General features: G+C 37.0%; 1 protein-coding gene across 3 annotated transcripts in view; it reads right to left on the bottom strand.

Moving 5' to 3' along the window:
* PHIP (PHIP subunit of CUL4-Ring ligase complex) overlaps nucleotides 1-21,407 on the bottom strand; it is a 146,714-nt gene that overhangs the window by 95,217 nt on the left and 30,090 nt on the right. For all 3 annotated transcript variants that reach the window (XM_080666553.1, XM_080666554.1, XM_080666555.1), the window contains one exon: nucleotides 11,137-11,297. In XM_080666553.1, coding sequence (XP_080522679.1) covers nucleotides 11,137-11,297 — 161 coding nt within the window. The remainder of the gene's footprint in view (nucleotides 1-11,136; nucleotides 11,298-21,407) is intronic.

Here is a 21,407-nt window from a genome sequence, read left to right as displayed (position 1 = left end):
GTCAAAGATGGCTGCCCCCATGTGGACACAAGATGGCCGCCACAAGATGGCCAGCAGGGGAGGGCAGTTAGGGGTAACCAGGCCGGCAGAGGAGGGCAGTTGCGGGGGACCAGACCTGCAGGAGAGGGCAGTAGTGGGGGACCAGGCCTGCAGGAGAGGGCAGTTGGGGGTGACGAGGCCTGCAGGGGAGGGCAGTTGGGGAGGACCAGGCTGGCAGAGGAGGGCAGTTGGGGGGGACCAGGCTGGCAGGGGAGGGCAATAAGGGGCAACCAGGCTGACAAGGGATGGCAGCTAGGGGTGAGTGGGCCATCAGGGGAGGGCAGTTGGGGGTGACCAGGCCTGCAGGGGAGGGCCGTTAGGGGTGACCAGGCCTGCAGGGGAGCAGTTAGGCATCAATCAGGCTGGCTGGGGAGTGGTTAGGGGGTGATCAGGCTGGCAGGCAGAAGCAATTAGGGGCAATCAGGCAGGCAGGCGAATGGTTGGGAGCCAGCAGTCCTGGATTGTGAGAGGGATGTCCGACTGCCCGTTTAGGCCCGATCCTACCTGGCTGAAGGACACACACCCTTGTGCACACCTGGCCTCTAGTAAAAGCATAATATGCAAATCGACTGAATGAACGAACAGCAGAACGACCACCCTATGACACGCACTGGCACCAGGCCAGCCAAGGCAGGTGCAATGCAATTGATCGGGGGGGGCTCCACAATTGATCGCCCCAAAGAGGGAAGCCAGGCCTCTGAGCAGCGATCAATTGTGGAGCCCCGGCCAGGTGGGCAGGGCCTCCCTCTGCTGGGCAATCGATAGCAGAGCCCTGCAATTGATCGCCCCAAAGAGGAAGGTCCAAGCCAGCCAAGCAATCGCACTCCATGTCTGTCGCCCACAGATGGCAAGCAGTGGCAGCGGAGGGGGTGGAGCCAGCTGCTGGCAGCCTGGGGAAGGAAAGACCCCATAGGCCCTGATCGCTGGCCAGGCCTAGGGACCCTACCCGTGGGGTCCTGGACTGCTAGAGGGCACAGGCCAGGGTGAGGGACACACACCCCTTGCACAATTTTCGTGCACTGGGCCTCTAGCATTAACATAAACAACAAAGAAATTAGATGATTCTAACCTTAGCAAGTAAAACAATTATCTGAGGATTATTTCCTAAAAGGAGGGAAGGGGTAAAAAAAAAGGAACCCCCAAAAGTAAAGAAAATTTATAGGAATATTAAAGAATAAGAGCAATAAGAAAAAAGGTAAAAATAAAATAAAATTCGTGAGCAACAGTGAAAGTCCTGATAAAATAAGATAGTGTGATTTTAGGAAAACCTCAGCTGACCAATTTTTTCAGCGAAGTTCCAAGGCTTAGGAGAAAATAAAATAGTCATTTTCAGTTGCTAGAATTATGAAATGGCAAGGTGAAAAACATTGGGAGTACAAAGTATAGTGGAAGTAAGAAATTCAGCTAAAAATATTTTATCTGAGGAAGATAAGAGTGTTTTAAAAATGCCTGTTAAGGAGGTTTGGATTTAACCTGGTGAGGTAACTACAGAAGAATTTTATGCAGACAAGACATAGTCAACTATACTCTTTGAGCCACGATGTTTTACTTTTTGCCACAATGGGTTTTTTTTGTTTTGTTTTGTTTTTAAATATATTTTATTGATTTTTTACAGAAAGGAAGGGAGAGGGAGAGAGAGTTAGAAACATTGATGAGAGAGAAACATCAATCAGCTGCCTCCTGCACACCCCCCACTGGGGACGTGCCCGCAACCAAGGTACATGCCCTTGACTGGAATCGAACCTGGGACCCTTGAGTCCGCAGGCCGACACTCTATCCACTGAGCCAAACCGGTTAGGGCTGCCACAATGTTTTAAGAAATGCATAATCTAGCCAGGTACAAAACCAAAATGCTTTTTTTAAAAATTCATTTAATTCCAAGCAAACAGGATCACTATTTTCACTTTTCAATAATGAAAACCTCTTGTAATTACTGTGAAAGTATGTTGATTAATATGTTACCATTTGTCTATGTCAAACCTAGCATAAACAGAAAACATTACAATAGCTTTAGTTTACTTAAATCCCAGAACAAAATGTGACACCAAATATACAGCAGTGTGTTTTTTAAAAATGTCAAAACATCTTCAATGCAAAGACAAGGAAGCTAAAAAAAAGAGAAAGAAAGAGAAAATAAAAGTACCTTTTCTTCTATGGTGTAAAAAAAACACCCACATAGTGAAAAGTCCTGGTAAGAAAAGGTGGGACTTAAATAAACCTTAAATTTGCCTAAGAATAGGAATTTAGTTTGAAGTGTCCTCTAAGTTTGCTTATTCCACCACCACATCTAAAGAAGCCATGAACATAATGATAAACCCTGTGCCATTAAGACAGTCAATATGCACCTTAGCTTAGGACAGAGAAAGAAAACAGAAGCAGACACTTATTCCAGAATCATTGTTATTTCTTTTAATACTTTTAAGGAGATTATGAAAATAGTGGCACCAATGACCTTCTCTTCCTGCGTACATCTGCATCTAACAATACAGGTAATTCCTATTTTATTTGTCTACCAAATACTAACATTCTCCAAAAATAAAGCATAAGGCAATGTCTAGTACACATTTGGCTTTGGTAAGTCTGGTAAACAAAAGTCCCACAAGTCTCTGTGACAATGCTTTCTCCTCTACTTCGTCATATACTTGGGTATTAAAATTGTCCTTAAAACCTAGAAAAAAATGTCCCACCTATTTGTATGAAAACATTATGAAATAACTTCAGACACAGGACTTTGAATCAATTAAATTCCTATGCAGACTAAAGCAGAACCTAAAGTCTATACCCCCAAAATTTAATAGTTTCTGAAAGACAAGTTTTAAAGGGTTTAATTGAACTATATGCATTTCTTTATTTAAACTAAAAACTAAAAGAAGTGACAACTATGTGAGCTGTTCAATGAAAAGTACAGGGTAGAGCAGTACATGACAAAGAATGATTGACTTCTGCAAGCAGAAAACTGCACACAGTTGGAAACAGTACAGTAGGTTACTTATGCTCAGATGCCCTTAAAATTAAAAAGTAGACCTATAAACCTTTCCCTGCTAAGAGAAGCATCAATCGTGAAGACCAACCAAAGATTACTACTTTGACAAAAGATATAATAAATTATGTAATTTCTAAACTTCTATCTTGGAGATTTTGGCGTTTCTTATAAGAACAAAGAAAATTCTTATTTCTCTTGCTACTACTACATAGCTTTATAAGTCAGATTTCACCTCTTGGTGCCATTAGAACAAATAATTAAATGTTTAAAATACTATGTATTCTACAACGTCATTTACTTACTTAAGCTAAAAAGTACTCTTGTTCTTCAAGCAGCTAAAAATTGCTTACAATTTAAATTTAGTTCAATGTTCTTTTTTTTCTTCAAGAAAACACCACTGGTTTTCTTTCTTACCAATCTATCAGATCTGTTTCATTTTCCTTACAAATTACCCAAAACTTCAGTAATAAGCGTTTCAACACATGCTCAATTTTCTTACTCTCTGTCCACCTAACGCTAATCAGTAATCCTTTTTTTAAATCCCTAACTGGTTTGTATTCATCATTCCTTTCCTCTACTATTATTGTATCACTCATGTCTAGAACCCAGTCCCATTTTCTAACCAAGATTCTTATCAAGTAAGATATTTCACATTGAAGAGTAGGATTTGTTCATTCTGAAACCTAATTAACTATCTTTCTAAATAGTCAAAATAAACTGCTCTTTATATATCCCATCTTCATCTACTTATTCATCTATCTATCCTCCTTGAAAACCACTGCATATCAATTATCTCTTCTCATATCTTTAAGTTGGCTCTCCTAATTCCTTCCTCTTGACCCACACCATATTTCACAAGTTTTTCTTCCGATGAATTACCATCCTCTAGCTCTCCTTTCCATTACTAACATACTTACTGAATACTCACCATCATTCCTACAAACACTTGCCATGCACTTTTAAAACATAATTTTGAATTCTAAACTTGAGTTAAAGAATAGTGTCAATATCTTCCATATCTCATCACCAAGACTCATCAACTATTAACAATTCACTACATTTGCTCCAGCACCACCTCTCCTCACTTCCTATCTCTCCATATAACACACACACACACACACACACACACACACACACACACACACACGTTTTTTTCTGCACCATTTAAGAGCAGGCTGCAGACTTGATGTCTCATCACTTCCAAATAGCCTAGGATATATTTCTCTAAAATAAGGACACTCACCTACATAAGTTGAGAAGTTGATATTGATAAATCTACCATCAAATCCTCAGACCCCATTCAAACTCTTTTAACTATCCCGGGAATGTCCCATTTTCTTTTTTGCCAGGATCCCATATAGCAACACTTGTTACAATATAACTTTACTCTATCTGGAATACTTCCTCAGTCTTTTTCTGTGTTTCTTGTCCTCAGAAATTTATAAATAATACAGACCTTACATTCTGTAGATGACCATGACCCTTAAGTCTGTATAATGTTTCTTCATGATCAGACCCAGATCTTAGTGACTTGGTATATCCCACAGACAAGATGTGTGTTTTTCTCAGTGCAACACTTCAGAGGACACATACTGTCAAGCCATCCCCACCAACTAATAAAGTGAACTTTGTTTAGTTAGTGTTTCCAAGGTTTCTACCCTGAAAAGTTGCAATTTCCCGTTAAATTGATTAGTATATTTAATTAAATAATATCTTGTGGAAACACTGCAAAATTATGTCAAGCTCTTCAAACTAAGATCCTCTACCAGTGTTAGCCTTCATTGATGACAAACAAATGAATCAACCAGTACTATGATGGCTGCTAAACCATCATTCTTTCTAAATTATTAGTTGGCATTCTACTGTAAAGAGGTTTCTCCTTCTCTTTCACTAATTCAGTTACCTATTTAAAGCAGAATCACTCATGCATTTCTATTTTAGCCAATGGTAATAAAACAGTCAAGGTCTCTGTCTTCACAGAACTCAGTAAAAGGTACAATAAAAAAAGTTGTAAAAATAAAAATTTCAGAGAATGATTTATAGGAAAAATACAGGAATAAGATAGATACTGGTGGAATAGGGGCAGGAAGGTAAGCAGGGAAGAGTCTCTAAGAAAGTTGCAACTGAACAGAGAACAGCTAATACAGGAATAAGATAAAGAAATATTTGACTTAAAGATAAAGACAATTCCAGGCAAAGGAAATAGCTCATACCAAAAATCTCTACGTCACTAATGGGTTTTGCAAGTTTCTAGTACAAAAAAAGACCAGTGTAACTGAAGCACAGAAGGGAATTTGTCCTACAGACATTCGCACTTATCTCCCTCAACAGAGTCTATTATTCTTTTTTTTCTAATTGAATGGTTGATTCATTCATTTGTTGTATGCCTACTGTATGCACCAGATACTCTGTAAGACACTATAGATCTAAAAAGGTTCAAGAAAAAGTCTTTCCTATTAAGAAACTCTTAATGTAATAGACAAACAGCTAAACAAATTTTTGCAACATAGTAGAAAATACAATCCTAATATATAAAGAGCCAGGGTCCATAACGTCCAAAACGACCAGACTGACAACCAAATGCCAGGCTGCGCGCACAGCAGGCTCGGGTGGGTGGGGACTGGTGAGCGGGCTGAACTGGTGACCTCTCTTGTTCCTCTTGGGGTACGGACGCCAACGCGACCCAGCACTGACTGCCACCACCAAGGCGGGTACAATGCAATTGGTCAGGGGGCCCCACCATCACCCCACGATCGCCCTGCAGAGGGAGGCCCAGGCTACCTGGCTGGCGGCGGTGGGCGGGGCTTCCCTCTGTGGGGCGATGAATCACGGGGATCGAACTGCGAGAGGGCGCAGGCTGGGTTGAAGTACCCACCTCCCCCGCCAAGTGCATAAATTTTGTGCACCAGGCCTCTAGTATAATGTAAGTATGAAGTTCAGTGGTGGTACTCCACATTCAGAAAACAGTCTTTCTTTTTCAATTGTCAAGCTTTTTGGAGTATAAGTCTGTATGAAGTCTCTTTAATTTCTCAATTCCTAACACCCCTCCTCAGTGCATTGCAATCTCCCTCCTATCCCTAATACTAAAACATTTTTTGGGGGGGTCAAGGTCATTAATGGCCTTGTCAAATCCAAAAGATGTCTTTCAGTTCTAATTTCACTTTAGATTTCGATCTTTCATGAAATGGTAATCCTTTGGCTTTTAAGATACCACTTGCTTTTTTATTTTTCTCTGCCCTCTTAGGCAGCTCTTTCTCAGTCTCAGTTACTGATTCCTCTCCTTGTCTTTGGTCTGCTTTAAAGGGTGAAGTTTCAGCCTTTTTCCATTACATACTTATGAGGTAATATAGTCAATTTCCTTATTCAATGATTCCCAAGCTGAATCTTATAGCCTAGCTCTCTCTCCTGAGCTCCCACAGCCTTTTGAACATTTCTATTTAGCTAGCCACATGAATATCTCAAATTCAATATGTCCCAACCTCACAAACTTCTCCATTTAAATCCCTACATCACAGATAGTGACTGGACTTCGTAACCAGTCACACAAGTTAAAAACATGTCATTCTATACTGTTCTCTCTTAAATCCTGCCTAAATTCAAATGAATTTCTTAAATTCTAGAGATTCTAGCTTTAATCTGTTAATCCCACCCCTACTTCCATTATGGCTCTGTTCAAGTCCTGATGATTTCTTTCATGGATCACTGCCTGAACCAATTCCTCTGTATATATTTAGTTTCAATCCATTCTCCTTAATAATGCCAAGGGTGTCATTAAAAGAAGAATTTCTACTCATTCTTTTATCTCAATTTGTCATTTTCTCTCCATTGACTTCAGGCAAGAAACCCAATCTTTCATATGCCCAAAAGGATATTGAGGATTTTGTCCTCCACCAACATCTCCAGCTCTTGTTTAACGATGATCCATATTTATTCTTTGCCATATCCAATAATTCACAATTGCACATTACATTCTCCCAAAGTTTATAAATGCCTTTCCCTAAGTCTGAAATGTCCAGCTCAACTCAGCTGAAGTGTCCCTTCTCTAGTAAGTTTCTCTTACTATCTATAATAACAAAAACGTAATATGCTAATTAGACTGGACATCCTTCCGGACGACCTTCCAGATGAAGCTGGGGCTGCGAGGGAAACCCGGGTCCCAGGTGCCAGAGGGAAGCCGGTACTGGCAGCTGGGGGAAGGAAGGCCTACTGTTGCGTGAATTTCGTGCATCGGGCCTCTATCTCTACTATAAACTGGATTAGTTACCTATCTCCTATGATAGATACCTCTGTATCTTGAGCAGTCTCTGTCTTTTCATGTTATATCAATATTGTCTGTTAACAATATGTGAGCTCTCCAGAAACAGATATTATGACTTTCATTTCTGTATCCTAAGTGTTTTAGAACAGTGTCTGGCTCCTAAAAACTTAAGTGTGTTAAAAGAATGCATAACCTTGGGGGGTGGCGGGGGGGGAGAGGGGAGGGTCAATTGGGGAAAAGGAAGACATATGTAAAACTTTAGACAATAAAACAAAAAGAATGCATAACTTCATATTTTTTATCATAACTTACTGCCTTTATAGAAATATTTTATGCTCTTTTGCCTTATTTTGAAAAGAGAGATACATTTTGTTTCTAAAAGGAAAGGAGAGGGCAGATGAGCTTTTTATATGGTCCTCAACGTATTTTTGTATTTTGAGTGAATGGCTTATTCCTGAGAGAATTCATTAATTCTACTTTTCTTAAGCAAATATTGTTTAAGGCAATGATTCTGAAACCAAGTAAAAATAATTTAAAAACTAAGAGAATTAGAGATCAAGTATTACTTGGTAATTATGCTAGCTTCCTCCCTGGGTTCTTCTAATTTTTCTACTGGGAAACATCTATTATTAAATATTCTAGTATAAAACAATGGCAAACTTCCCCAATATAGAATTTCACTTACCAATTACAATGATTTCAGTTTAAATCTTATATAGCATCCTATATAATAAAAGGCTAATAAGCAAATCGACCAAATGGCTGAACGACCAGTCGCTATGATGTGCACTGACCACCAGGGGGCAGACGCTCAACGCAGGAGCTGCCCCCTGGTGGTCAGTGTGCTTCCACAGGGGGAGCACTGCTCTGTCCAAAAGCTGGAATCTCGGCTGGCGAGCGCAGTGGCAGTAGCGGCAGCGCTGGGGATGTCCAACTGATGACGGGAGTGGGCCTAAGCCAGGAGTCGGACATCCCTCAAGGGCTCCCAGATTGTGAGGACGCCCCCTCCCCAAGTGCACGAGTTTTGTGCACCAGGCCTCTAGTTTATAAATAAGATTCTAAGATGGATAAAAAAATAAAATTTATTTAAATCTATCTATAAAATTAAGACCAGCAGGTAAAACTTAATGACTGTTTATTGCACATCTTGTTCTATACTAATTATATGCATTATTTCATGTAATCCCACAAAACTGCTGTAGATTATACTATTATCTATTCCCCTCCCACTTTTTTTGAGATGAGACACTGGCGATTAGAGGAGTGCGATCATCTGTCCACGCTAAACTGCTAGGAAGTGGTAAAGTTAAGAGTTGAACTAAGAGTCCCCTAATGCCAAGCTGAGGCTCTTAACCACACTGCTATCTAAACTGCCTCTAGCTATTCCTACTCAGAAAAAACTCGAAGAGAATTAGTCCCTTGGAAAAAGCTTTCAAATATATCTGCACAAAAACCTTTGTAATAAATATACAAGGTCTTAAGGTACATAAGACATAAATAGAAAATACTGGTTAGTCTACTATTGAATTGCTATTTCAATAACTAAAAAATGAGACCCCTCACTGGAATGAAAGATGGTATTTTGAGTGAATGGCTTATTCTTGAGAGAATACTATGATCTACTATCAGTCATGATCTACCATGCTAAAGCCTTATCCTATCAGTTTTCAAAACTGATTTTCAAAGCATTAGTCAGTGGCTAGTGTGTTCCCAGTGGAATGAGGGAACACCCACCCAGCAGCCATCCCACTTTATAAAGTTATGAACAGTGAACACATATTTACTCTACTTGCCAATTGAGGGGGTTAATCATAAAAATACAAGAAAATTTTAAATAACATACTCTCATATTTTTGCATTTCTATTCATAAGGAAACATTTTGGAATCTGTAACTGCAAATCACCAATAAAAAATTACAAATGAGACAGACTTTGACACAATTAGCAAATTGTATCACATATGTAAAACATCAACATTTTTAGACTTTTGTTGAGACCATATAAAATAATAGTGATAATTTTCTCCCTTCATTTATCTTCAAAGGAAAATAACTGAAAATAGTTTCATCTTCACATATCATTCCTGTTGCCCAAATCAAATGATCTTAAAAGTAGGAATTATACATTTAAAATAGGAGCTGCAATTTTTTTCTATACAGAGCCAGATAGTAATTATCTTAGGCTTTGTAGTCATAACTACTTAACTGTGCTGTTGCAAAAGCAACCATAGACAATACATACACAACTAAGCATGTCTATATTTGAATAAAATTTTATTTCCAAAAACAGGTGGTAAGTTAGACTTTACTCACAGTAGTAGTTTTCTAACTGCTGATTCAGAGTGGGGGTCTTGCAACTCTTGTCTGTACCTACCACGCTAACTAAACTTATGAGAGTAAAAGCATTATTTCACTCCATTTCCTTAAAAAGAATTCTAGATTATTGACCTAATTCAAATCTTTAAAAAAGAATTCCCACAAGGTACTTTACAGACATCAAAGACTAAGAAATTACATATTTTTTATAATCTCAATGCAATGGCATAACTTTTTAACTCACCAAAATGAAGTACAAACACAATGTTTTTTCCTCATTATTTCAGACTATTTTTGAAAGAATTCTTTTAAACATTAGAAATAAAAAATTCATTTTGCTTTGAGAACTGAATTTATTAGTATAATAAATTTGAAAAAGCTAAATGTAATTATTGTTGCAGATATGTCAAACACTTTAGCAAACAGATATACCTATTCTTCACTGTGAAAATAACCTTTGTTAGAAAATTTAAAATTTTTCACTTTTATGCTGCTTCATAAAGAACAATGGAATTTTTTTTTTTAAAAAAGGTAAAATGGAGGAATATTAAGGTAGAAAATGACCTACAAAAACTTGAAAAGAATTAGAACCAGAGAAAAGATATGTATAAAAATTTCTCTCACATCCTACTGGTTTATCGATGACTGGGTATACAAGTACAGGAGTAGTAGATATAAATAAATCTCAGTTTATAAGCATGTTTACTAAAAAGAGGAATCTATAACTATCTCAACTATGTAAAATTCACAGCTGCTTGCTTCAAAGACAGAGACAGGAATTTCCATTTTAACTTCCATTTGCTATTTTCTTATTTCAAAAGAAATTAAGAACTTTGTGAGTAATTTAATTGTAAATACAAGTATTGTTAGTATGAAAAATATTACCCTCAGTAGATTTAATAGTTAAGGAGTCCAAAAATAAACTGAAATTCCCCCCAAAATAATTTTCTCACTTAAAACTGAAAACCAGTGCTTTTCTCCATTCAACACGTTAAAAGAATAAAAAATAAACCCAAAGAGCCTCTTTGAATACAACATCATACACGTTAAAGAGTGAAGTGTTAAGGACAAAAGCTAATAAACAAAGCATGTCAAATATGCTCAGAATTTTTTCTGCCACAATTTTGAAGGGAAATTTCCCATAGACGAGCCATTTTCTACAAGTAATATAAAAAGACACATTTAGTAGTCTCCTCTAATACGCTTAACACACTTTGGAAATGCCCTTGGGTTTAGAATTAAAGTTATTATTTGACATTTTACAAAATTTCAAACTGTATATTTGAAATAATGCTGGGAATTACACTTATCCATGATGTGGGACTATAATATAGCTGTGACTGTGATATAACATGTCTTTTAGGAATTTTCCAAACTTGGATAAAGTCTAGCTTTAAGTAAAATCTTCTGAGAATAAGCTAAATTACCTGAATTTCCAGTTTTTTATTAAAAGGAAAAATAAAGGTTTAATCTGAAGTTCAACTATAAGCAATGTTTCTTCAATTCTTCATATGAATTAAGATATTTTTAAAATTACTTACAGTAAATATCCGTCTGCCAGTTCTATCAAAAGTTACACAGTACACAGACGACAAATGTCCAAGAATTCGTTTATGCATTTTCATGTGCTGATATACTGCAGTTGGAACAAGTCGCTCAAGCCTGTATTTCCCATTCAGCCTCCTTGAAAACAAAGTATCCGCTACCAAGAAAAAGGAGGAAAATATTTATAATTCAGAAATTATTTTTCTTAATTATTACCTTTTAAGAATTCACATATTCTAATTTCTCATATGTTGATAATAACAATGCTTTCTAATGTATATGGCTCCTAGTTAAAGTCTCCAAAACAGTCATAATAAAAACATATTATTTCACCTGAAATTCGATAAGTTAGGCACTTTTATCCTCATTTTACAAAGAATCAAATTCATTTAAATGGCATGTCCAAAGTCACAAAATAAATATGAAGGTAGAATTTAAACTCAGGCTTCTTTATTCAGTTTTAGTCTCATTTTATATGATATTATTTCTTTAAAAGCCTTTATGAGATAGGTTTTCTTACAAAAGCAGTCAAACTGGATCCAGTAATTTTTAGTTTTTATCATCCAGCAATTCCTAAACACACTAAATCTGACATGCCAAGTGATGCTTTTAAAAACTTTAAATGAAGACAGAAAAATAATTCACTGTATTATTTTTAAAAATTAAAATTAAACTGGTTATCTTGACAAACAACTGTATAGTGAGTGATTCTTTCTCTAAAGCCTATTTGCTCTTTTTTCAACTAATCCATTTTAACTATCTTTCAAATATAATTGAAATTTACTTCACTACGACAGCACAAGATGTTCTCTTCCAACTAAATTATGACTGTACTTATCTTCTATACTGATAATTATGAACAAAGACGACGTTCTATAAACATATGCTGACTGATCAGCAGGCACATTATTCACCTAAATATTTTTTAATATAAAGCTTTATTTCTAACTGTAAGTACCATCTAGTAAGCACTAGATGGATAGTAAGGACTATAGTTTCTCACTTGAATTTAATCCCAAAGATAATTAAATACATATAAAAAATGCTATTTAAACTAGATTTAGAGCCTAGCAATTATTGGCGAGGCACAAATATCTCAGTTATAGCATACATAACACCAGTATTTCTTTTATCCACATACAATAAATGCTTGTATATTTATACTATTTATATATTTGAAAACAAAACACAAAAAAAAAATCTTGGGGACTGGTGAGATTTAAGGAAGAATATTTTACAATAACATTTCAAGAAATAATTACATTACCCTTATGTTCTTTTACTGTATCAATCATTTTAAATTCTAACTAGAGGCCCAGTGCATGGATTTGTGCACCGGTGGGGTCCCTCGACCTGGCCTGCAGACATTCCCCAAGGGGCCCTGGATTGCGAGAGGGCACAGACCAGGCCAAGGAACCCCACTGATGCACGATTAGGACCGGGGAGGGACCACAGGAGGGCTCCAGGGTGTGTCCGGCCCCTCTCACCCTGTCCCAATTGGCTGGACCCCAGCAGCAAGCTAACCTACAGGCCGGAGCATCTCCCCCTGGTGGTCAGTGCACCTCATATCGACTGGTCAAACAGTCGAGTGGTCGGGCACTTAGCATGTTAGGCTTTTATTATATAAGATAGATTATCTCTTCTGCTGTTAACATGTAAATTCGATACAAAAATCTATTTCAACATCTATGAATATTTAAGATAAGCTTTAACAGCTATGAATTAGTATATTTAGGCTTAAGTTGGTTATACAGTGATTCAATAAGTTTCTAATAAGGCCTGACACATCTTTCCTTATACACAGAAATGGCCTGGTAAAGACGTCCTCCAGTGCTTTGGTTCCAAACTGATTTAGAACAGGCATCACATAAAAACACAGACATCAACTGTCTTGCCAAACTATAATGCAAAGAATCTTATCCAAACACTAAGAATCAATGACATTTCTGTAAGAAAATAAGTGATGACATATATCACAACATTGACAGTTAAAAAACATAGTTTAATTCCCTCTCTCTAAAATTTAACAAAATTCTAAAAATGTCCAATTTTATTAAAATATTTAACATTGTTCAGGTATAAAAAATGATTGTTGATGGTAATTATAATATCAAAACTATTATTTTAGTGATCAAGCACTTGATTATGTGTTGGAATTTAACTGATTATTTTGTAAAGATCATTGGGAAAATCAGAGTTGATAAAGTATTTTCTAAGCAAAAATACTTCCCTCAGGTAAAGAGAAAAAAAATATTACTGCTCTCTTAAACAGTTTTTACTAAATCTTTACCTAAAGTTCATTTTCATTGAGAGTCAACAGAAAAAAAAAAAAAAAGATATCCTCAAAAAGTTATTTTACAGTCAACTTCTCAAGTAAGACTTTCCAGAAACATAACATTAAGTGCAATATATTTATAGTTAAAATTATATTCCACACTAGTCTGTTATGCTTCACTACCAATTAACTACTGACTATGACTGTGTCCTAAGGGAGAAGGTACTAGCCACAACCTTGCTCTTAACCAAATTACAAACTGGTTCAACTGAAAGATATGACCTATAGAGAGACGAGTATATAGAATTTTCAGGTAGTAAGCTGGTAACTCAAACTTGATACAGTGAGTTAAAAAAAGAAATACAAGTATGATTCAATAGTTAAAGTTCAATTTGAGAAGGTTAAATTTGAAAGTCTGACCAGATGGAATAATTTCTACAAAAGTAGAGAGAACAATGTTATAGGACTCCTTCTTAGTAAATTCACATTTTATTTTACTATACAACTTGCATAATATGTCTGTTTCCCTTACCAGATCTTAAGTGCCTTAAAGGCTGAAATTTTGTCATATACGTATTTCTTACAACTGAGTATAGAGCCTTTTAAATAAAAATGTATATAAATGAATTTTAGTTAATAGTAAGATACCCAAGATAGTTCAATTTAATTTATAGTTTTATAGCAGAAATGCAAATGGCAATTATTCACTTTCTAAAGAAACTGTTAGTAGACTAATTGGATTTGAGTAAAAGAGGAAAGAAATGTCTCTTGGATTATAGGAACTCCTTAAATTTTATTAGACTAGAACATCAATTTTCTAAATGAGCGTGGTTAAACAGATATAAGAGGTCACAAAGAAATAAGTTCATTCTATGACATTACAATAGTTTAACCTTAAATCAAGCAGCATATATGACTTCAGTTTAAAAAGCACATTTATTTTCATAAGTACAGTGATGAGAAATATTCTTAAATTAAGCCTGCCAAAGCAAATCTCTATCTTCTTTACTTGGAAAATTCTTTCATATCCAGGGCCAGTTAAAATGTCACCTCCTCTAGGAAGACTGTACTGAATATAACTGGTTGCCTTGCAACATTTACTTCTCTGCTCAAAAGTATACCACTCTTCATTTCATTCAGAATAACACCAAATTCTTTATACACCAGTCTACCAAGGCCCTGCATAATCTTGTATCCCATCACCTCTCTGCCCTCACCTATTACTCCCCCTGCCCCTTATTTGGTCTGCTTTAGCCACTCCAATTTTTCCCATTCTTCCAATACATCAGGTATGCTCCTAAATTTACGATGTTTGCACTGGCTATTCCATCTGACTAGGATACTACCCGCCACATATGGCTAATTCCTTGACCTCCCACTTCAAGTCTTTCTTCATATTTCTGTCAACAAGACCTAACCTAATCAGCACATTGAAAACTGCAACGATTCCCTACCACCACCACCCACAACACCTAATCCCCCTTTATGTAGTTTTAAAATTGTTCTTTGTCCATCACTTATCACCTGATGCTTTACATTAATATGCTTATTATGTTCACTAGTAATTTCCTATATCCCCCACTACACTATAATAAGCTCTATCTGGGCAGGATTTGTCTGTTTTGCTCTTTGATTAGCCTAAGAACTGTGGTAACTGGCACTTAGTAGATGATCAATATATATTTGGTGAATTTAATGAAAAATTACATGTTAATAAAACAATTACGTTTAGGAATAAAACAAAAATGGAGGATTTCTTTATCGTACAGGTTCCAAATGGAAAATATTTCTAAATACTCCTTCATTTTCAATGCCCTGCTAAATGGATTTAATTTGGAGGGAAATAGAAGTAAACATATTTACTCAGTTTTCCAAGTAAATAGACCAGTAAATGAAATTAACATTCCAGAAATCACTGTTATCCATTTCAAGTATCAATCTCTTTAAAGTCTGAAGAGAGAAAAGGAGCAAAATAACAAGTGTAATTTGTAGCAAATCATTCAGAACAATCTTTGAAGCCAAGTCTATGTGCAAAAGTCTACAGAATTAATTACTAGAGATAAACAAAAGGCCCATGATTTCTTCAAGTTAGATATAACTGTGCACACGTATCTAACCGATGGTTCTTATCTACTACAGGCCCGGTGCACGAAATTTGTGCACTCAGGTGGGGTGGGGGGGGCCAGCCCAGCCTGCACCCTCTCGTAAATCAGGGAGCCCTCAGGGGATGTCCAACTGCCGGATCAGGCCCACTCACCCAGGCCTGAGCCGGCAGTCAGATATCCTTAGTGCTGCCACCATTGCCGCTGTGCTCGCCAGTCATGAGCCCAGCTTCTGGCTAAGTGGTGCTCCCCCTGTGGGAGCGCAATGACCACCAGGGGGCAACTCCTGCACAGAGTGTCTGCCCCCTGGTGGCCAGTACGCATCATAGTGACCAGACGTTCCACCGATTTGCATATTAGCCTTTTCTTTTATACTAGAGGCCCAGTGTATGAATTTGTGCATGAGTGGGGTCGAGCTGGCCCTCCCCAATTAGGGCCGATCAGGGCCAGGCCGGCCGGGGGGTAGGGGACAACCAGGGCCACGGTGTGCGTCAAAGCACCGGGTCATTCCAGTCGTTCTGGTATTCAGGTCGCTTGGCTTTTATATATATACAGACTAGAGGCCCAGTGCACGAAATTCGTGCACGGGGGTGGGGAGAGTCCCCCCAGCACAGCCTGCACCCTCTCCAATCCGGGACATCTCGGGGGATGTCCGACTCACAATCCTGGACCACTGGCTCTTAACTGCTCACCTGCCTGCCTGCCTGATTGCCCCGAACTGCCCCCCCCCCCCCCCCCGCCAGCCTGATCACCCCTAACCGCCTCTGCCTGCTGGCCTGATCACCCCTCACTGCCCTCCCTGCCAGCCTGGTCACCCCTAACTGCCCCTCTGATCACCCATAACTGCCTCTGCCTGCCAGCCTGACCACCCTCAACTGCCCCCCCTGCCGGCCTGGTTGCCCCACGCAGCCTGCTGCTCGGTCGTTTGGTCACCCCTCACTAACCCCCCGCTGCTGGCTGGGTTGCCCCACGCAGCCTGCTGCTCGGTCATTTGGTCACCCCTCACTAACCCCCCTGCCGGACTGGTCACCCCACGCAGCCTGTTTGGTCGTCCATTTGGTTGTGATGGTTGCTTAGGCTTTTATATAGATAGGATTACTTCTCAAGGTGCTAGGATGATAAATCAAATTGGCCCACAAGTCACGTTTTCCTAGTTCAAACATAAGTTATTTTTCAAGAATTGATTTATTTCTCTAATCGTAATACTAATGCATACTCAATGTAGAAAATAAAAAGAAAAATCCATAATTTTACCACCTAAAGCAAATTTTAGAATTTGCAAAGGTTTCCTTCATAAATAGCATTTTAACAGCTATGCTATATTCCTAAACAAAAAGAACAAGGCATTAAGTTCAACATACTTGTGTTCAACTTTGACAGTATGATTGACTAGAAACAAGTTTCTCAACTTTAATCTCTCCAGTTACATTTCTAGGAACATTTTCCATAATATACTTTGCTCTCCATATTATGCTGTTTCTTGACATCTCACAATTTCAAAATTTTTAGTCAATTCTAACAATATTTTTCCTTTCGTTTGTAATTTCTTCTGTTTTAATATGAAAAGTCCTCCTACCAGCCAACAGTACAATAAATATCCATTTTCACATCTTTTAGTTTTTTGATGGCTTAAATTTCCTTAATATAGCTGGAGGTTCAGTATATAATATGAAGTGAGTGAAAATTTGGAGGGAAGGTTTTTCTCCCCCAGATGATCAACTATTTGTCCCAGCCTTTCCCTTTACTAATCCTTCTTTAGTCCATTAAATTTTCATTGTCTTATATACATATTTCTGTACCAGGTCACTGATAATATGTCTATTTATATGCCAGTACCAAAATTTTAATTTTATACATAATGATGTTTTAATATTTATCTGGCTATTTTACTTTATTATGTGTCCATTTTGAAATGTCTTAGTCTTGATTATTTATTATCTAATTTGAAGATCACTAAAAAGTTTTTTAAGACATCAATTTATTGTATATGTGTATAACCCATGGTGAAGGCCTAGGTGGGGGCTAGGAGGGGTCAATGGGGGAAAAGAGGGGACATCTGTAATACTTTCAACAATAAATATAACTGCAGCCCTGACCCGTTTGGCTCAGTGGATAGAGCGTCGGCCTGCGGACTGAAGGGTCCCAGGTTCGATTCCGGTCAAGGGCATGTACCTTGGTTGCAGGCACATCCCCAGTGGGGAGTGTGCAGGAGGCAGCTGATCGATGTTTCTCTCTCATCGATGTTTCTGGCTCTCTATCCCTCTCCCTTCCTCTCTGTAAAAAAATCAATAAAATATATTTAAAAATAAATAAATAAATAAATAAATAAATAAATAAATAAATAAATAAATAAAACTGCAAAAGAATCAATGTGTTGAAAATATAACTTTAATTTCATTCACTTATAAACAATTGACACTTTTCTATCCAGGAACATGATGCTTTCTTCCTATAGCTGGAACCAAGTTTTTAACGCAGAGGATTTTAGAAAAAAGATAAACATAGTGTTACCATAATTTTTCTCACTATACAAATCTGTACCATTTGAACTAAGTTTCATGGGGGGTAAATGGGTAGCTGCCAGAAAAGAGCATCTGCAATAACCACAGTAACTACATTTTTAGGACATTAGAAAAATACATAATAAAGTCTCTGCAAGTAAGAATGAACATAAAGCAGAAATACCATAACCCCCTCTTCTAAATTTTCTTCTCCTTCTGCTAAGCACTTTGTAAAATGGACAATAATGACACATGGTGCGACTGCAATAATTTATCTAAGATCAAAATTAACCATTGTTTAAAAAGATGAGTTAAATATTTAAATTACTCTGAATTAACAAAATGCAGAGGTTTTTAAAAGTTTTTTTAACTGTTAACAATATAATATGCTATACAATGTCTACTACAGTGTAGGAAAGCTGTTCCCCCTTAAGAATCAGAACTGAAGAGTCCCAGAACTAGTGTCTATTAACTTGTATGAGTTCATGAAATCAAAGCCCTGGAGAAAGTATAGTCAGTACAAGAAGAAGCGTGTGGCTGTCAGATCCCAAAACCTGAAAACCAATTTTTGTGCCAGTACCAGAATTAAATAGGAGGCAGAGAAGATAAAATATTAACTCAGAAGGTATTTTAGTACAACGTGGGCTCTTTTCTGATTACCAGAATTAAATAGGAAGCAGAGAAGATAAAATATGTAACTCAGAAGGTATTTCAGTACAACATGGGTTCTTTTCTGATACAGAAAAAGGGATACTCAGGTCAGAAATAACACCAGAGTACTTTATCAAGAGTATTTTGATTAATTTTTATTAAATTCATTTTTGTACTATATTTTAACTTATTTTATTTTGTGATTCTACTAGTATAGTATTTGCATGGATACTTTAAGTTGCCTCTATATTACTTATAATACCTAATACAGTGTAAATGTTATGTAAATAGTTGTACTGTTTAGTAAATAATGACAAAAAAGGTCTGTTCATGTTCAGAACATGTTCAGTATAGACACAACCATCTTAGGCTTAAAAAAACAGTATACATTAGCAACATGTAACATTTTTTCTCAAATATTTTTGATCCATGGTTGGTTAAATTCATGGATTCAGAATCCATACATATAATGGGTGTACTATAATTTTCCCCACAAAATAATGCTACATCCATGACCAGGAACTTATTCTAACTAAATAAAAATGACCTTCCAAGTTCATTCGAAGTCCCAAAAGTTGTCTACATATATATACTATATGATATTGGTGATTCCAGAATTCCTATCAGACAAATATACTGTGTGGTATAAAGTATTTGATAAGGCATAGAATTTTATTCATTTTAAAGAACCACAGCCCTAACCGGTTTGGCTCAGTGGATAGAGCATCGGCCTGTGGACTGAAGGGTCCCAGGTTCGATTCCGGTCAAGGATATGTACCTCAGTTGCAGCTGATGGCTGTTTCTCTCTCATTGAAGTTTCTAACTCTCTATCCCTCTCCCATCCTCTCTGTAAAAAAAACACAAAACAATAAAATATATATTTTTTTTAAAAAAAGAAAGAACCACAAAAAATATTCTAATGAAAAGGAGATATGGCTGGGGGGTCAAAAATTGCTACATAATTCACTAAAAGAGAAGTTATGATAAAGCCAAAAGTCAAATGGCTATGAAGAAGAGAAAAGTCACCAGGGCTTAGAGCTAGAAAGAGTCTCTTATTAGAAAGACCTGAAGAATCTGATGGCAGAAAAAGGCTTATCTGTAGCAATTAACAATGTGGATAAACTTCAAAATACAATACACAGTGTGGGGAGAAAGAGCTATAGAACACGAATTCCGTGCACTGGGCCTCTAGTCTCCAATAAGGAAACTGAAGGACAAAATTTAACTTTCCCAGAGATGAAGCCCAGGTTTGAATTCAAACAGTCTGATTCCAAAGAGTGCAATTTTACTATGCTGCCTAGAAAGACAACTATTAGGAAAAAAGACTGAAAGGAAACATACCAAAGTACTAATAACAGATAATCAGCGAGACTGACTGATATGTTAGCTGTTCTTGTTTTACAAGTTTTCTCCATTGAGCATATATTCATTCTGCTTGATTTTTTAATTAAAGTATAGTTCAATCTACTGCATGGAACTCATAAAAGCAATATGAAATATCTAAATTGTCTAAAGAGATTAACTTATATTCAAAAACTGAGAAAAATAGGCCCACAGATAAAGATGTAAGAAATTTAAGTTTACTTAACCATAAAAAGGAAACTAAAAATTAAGTACATTATACTAACTGAATATGTACTATACCACAGAGAATCAACATTGCCTATTTGACAATGGATTGAATGGTATGCTACAAAGAATTCACATCTGGTTTGACTCAAAAGCCATCCTATATAAATAAAAGGCCAATATGCAAATTGTCCCCTCGATTGAGAGTTCAACCAGGGGGCTGAGCCAGCCCGTCAACTGCCTTTGGCCCCTCCTCCCAGGCAGGCTCGCCCCCAATTTGGCTCCCGACCCTGATTGGGGTGTGCCATGCCAGCTGGACCACACCCGTGCACGAATTCAATGCCAGCAGGACCACACCCATGCACGAATTCATGCACCAGGCCTCTAGTAAAATATAAAGGGCTAACAATTTTATCTATAAGTGTTGTTTCTAATACATCACAGATAGTTTAGATTCAATTTAATTTGGAAAGGAATTGGATAAGGAACAACTTTTAATGTTTAATTCACTATAAAGCCAACTGATAAGCTTGCCACAATAATTTTTCTGAAGTTACTAGCCAGAGATAATCTGGGAAATAATCCAATGCAGACTGGTTTATTTCTACAGCATCATCTGATCTCTGTATCATCCTACACCAATAGCTAACAAATGACCAACACAGGTAAAAGACAAACTTATAACTATAACAAACAAAAGTCCCAACTTTAGTTAAAGTAGGAGGAGGTTGCAACGTTAAAAGGATAATCCTGATAATTCTGTAATCAACTTTTTGGCCCCCTCAAAAAAGGAGGAAGGCAAAAAAGAATGGAAGAGTAAAGGAAAATAAATAATCACCTGGGAAACACTATGCTCATGAGAGCTTCTCTCATTTTGCTACTGAAACTAACATAATTACTATGCACAGTAGCTATCCTCCCAATCTCTACACAGTCTATTTTGATGTTTAGCTGTACCTCTTGTTTGAAAGATACCATGTTTGTCTGAAAAAAAGAACACAAATACTAACTGAAATAAAATACAGAAAGCAATAATGATTCTAAAAGTTAAACAAAAAATATCATGAATGAAGTACATAACAAGCACTAAAAACAAAACAGACGTTACAATTACTAGGATTGTAACTTACTAGAATTGTATAATTACTTGGTTTGTATTATTCTGTCTC

The sequence above is a fragment of the Plecotus auritus genome (genome assembly GCF_963455305.1).
Source record: "Plecotus auritus genome assembly, chromosome: 4".
NCBI classification, from domain to species: domain Eukaryota; kingdom Metazoa; phylum Chordata; class Mammalia; order Chiroptera; family Vespertilionidae; genus Plecotus; species Plecotus auritus.
The sequence above is the reverse complement of the archived record's forward strand: the minus strand, read 5'-3'. Positions and strand labels throughout refer to the sequence as shown.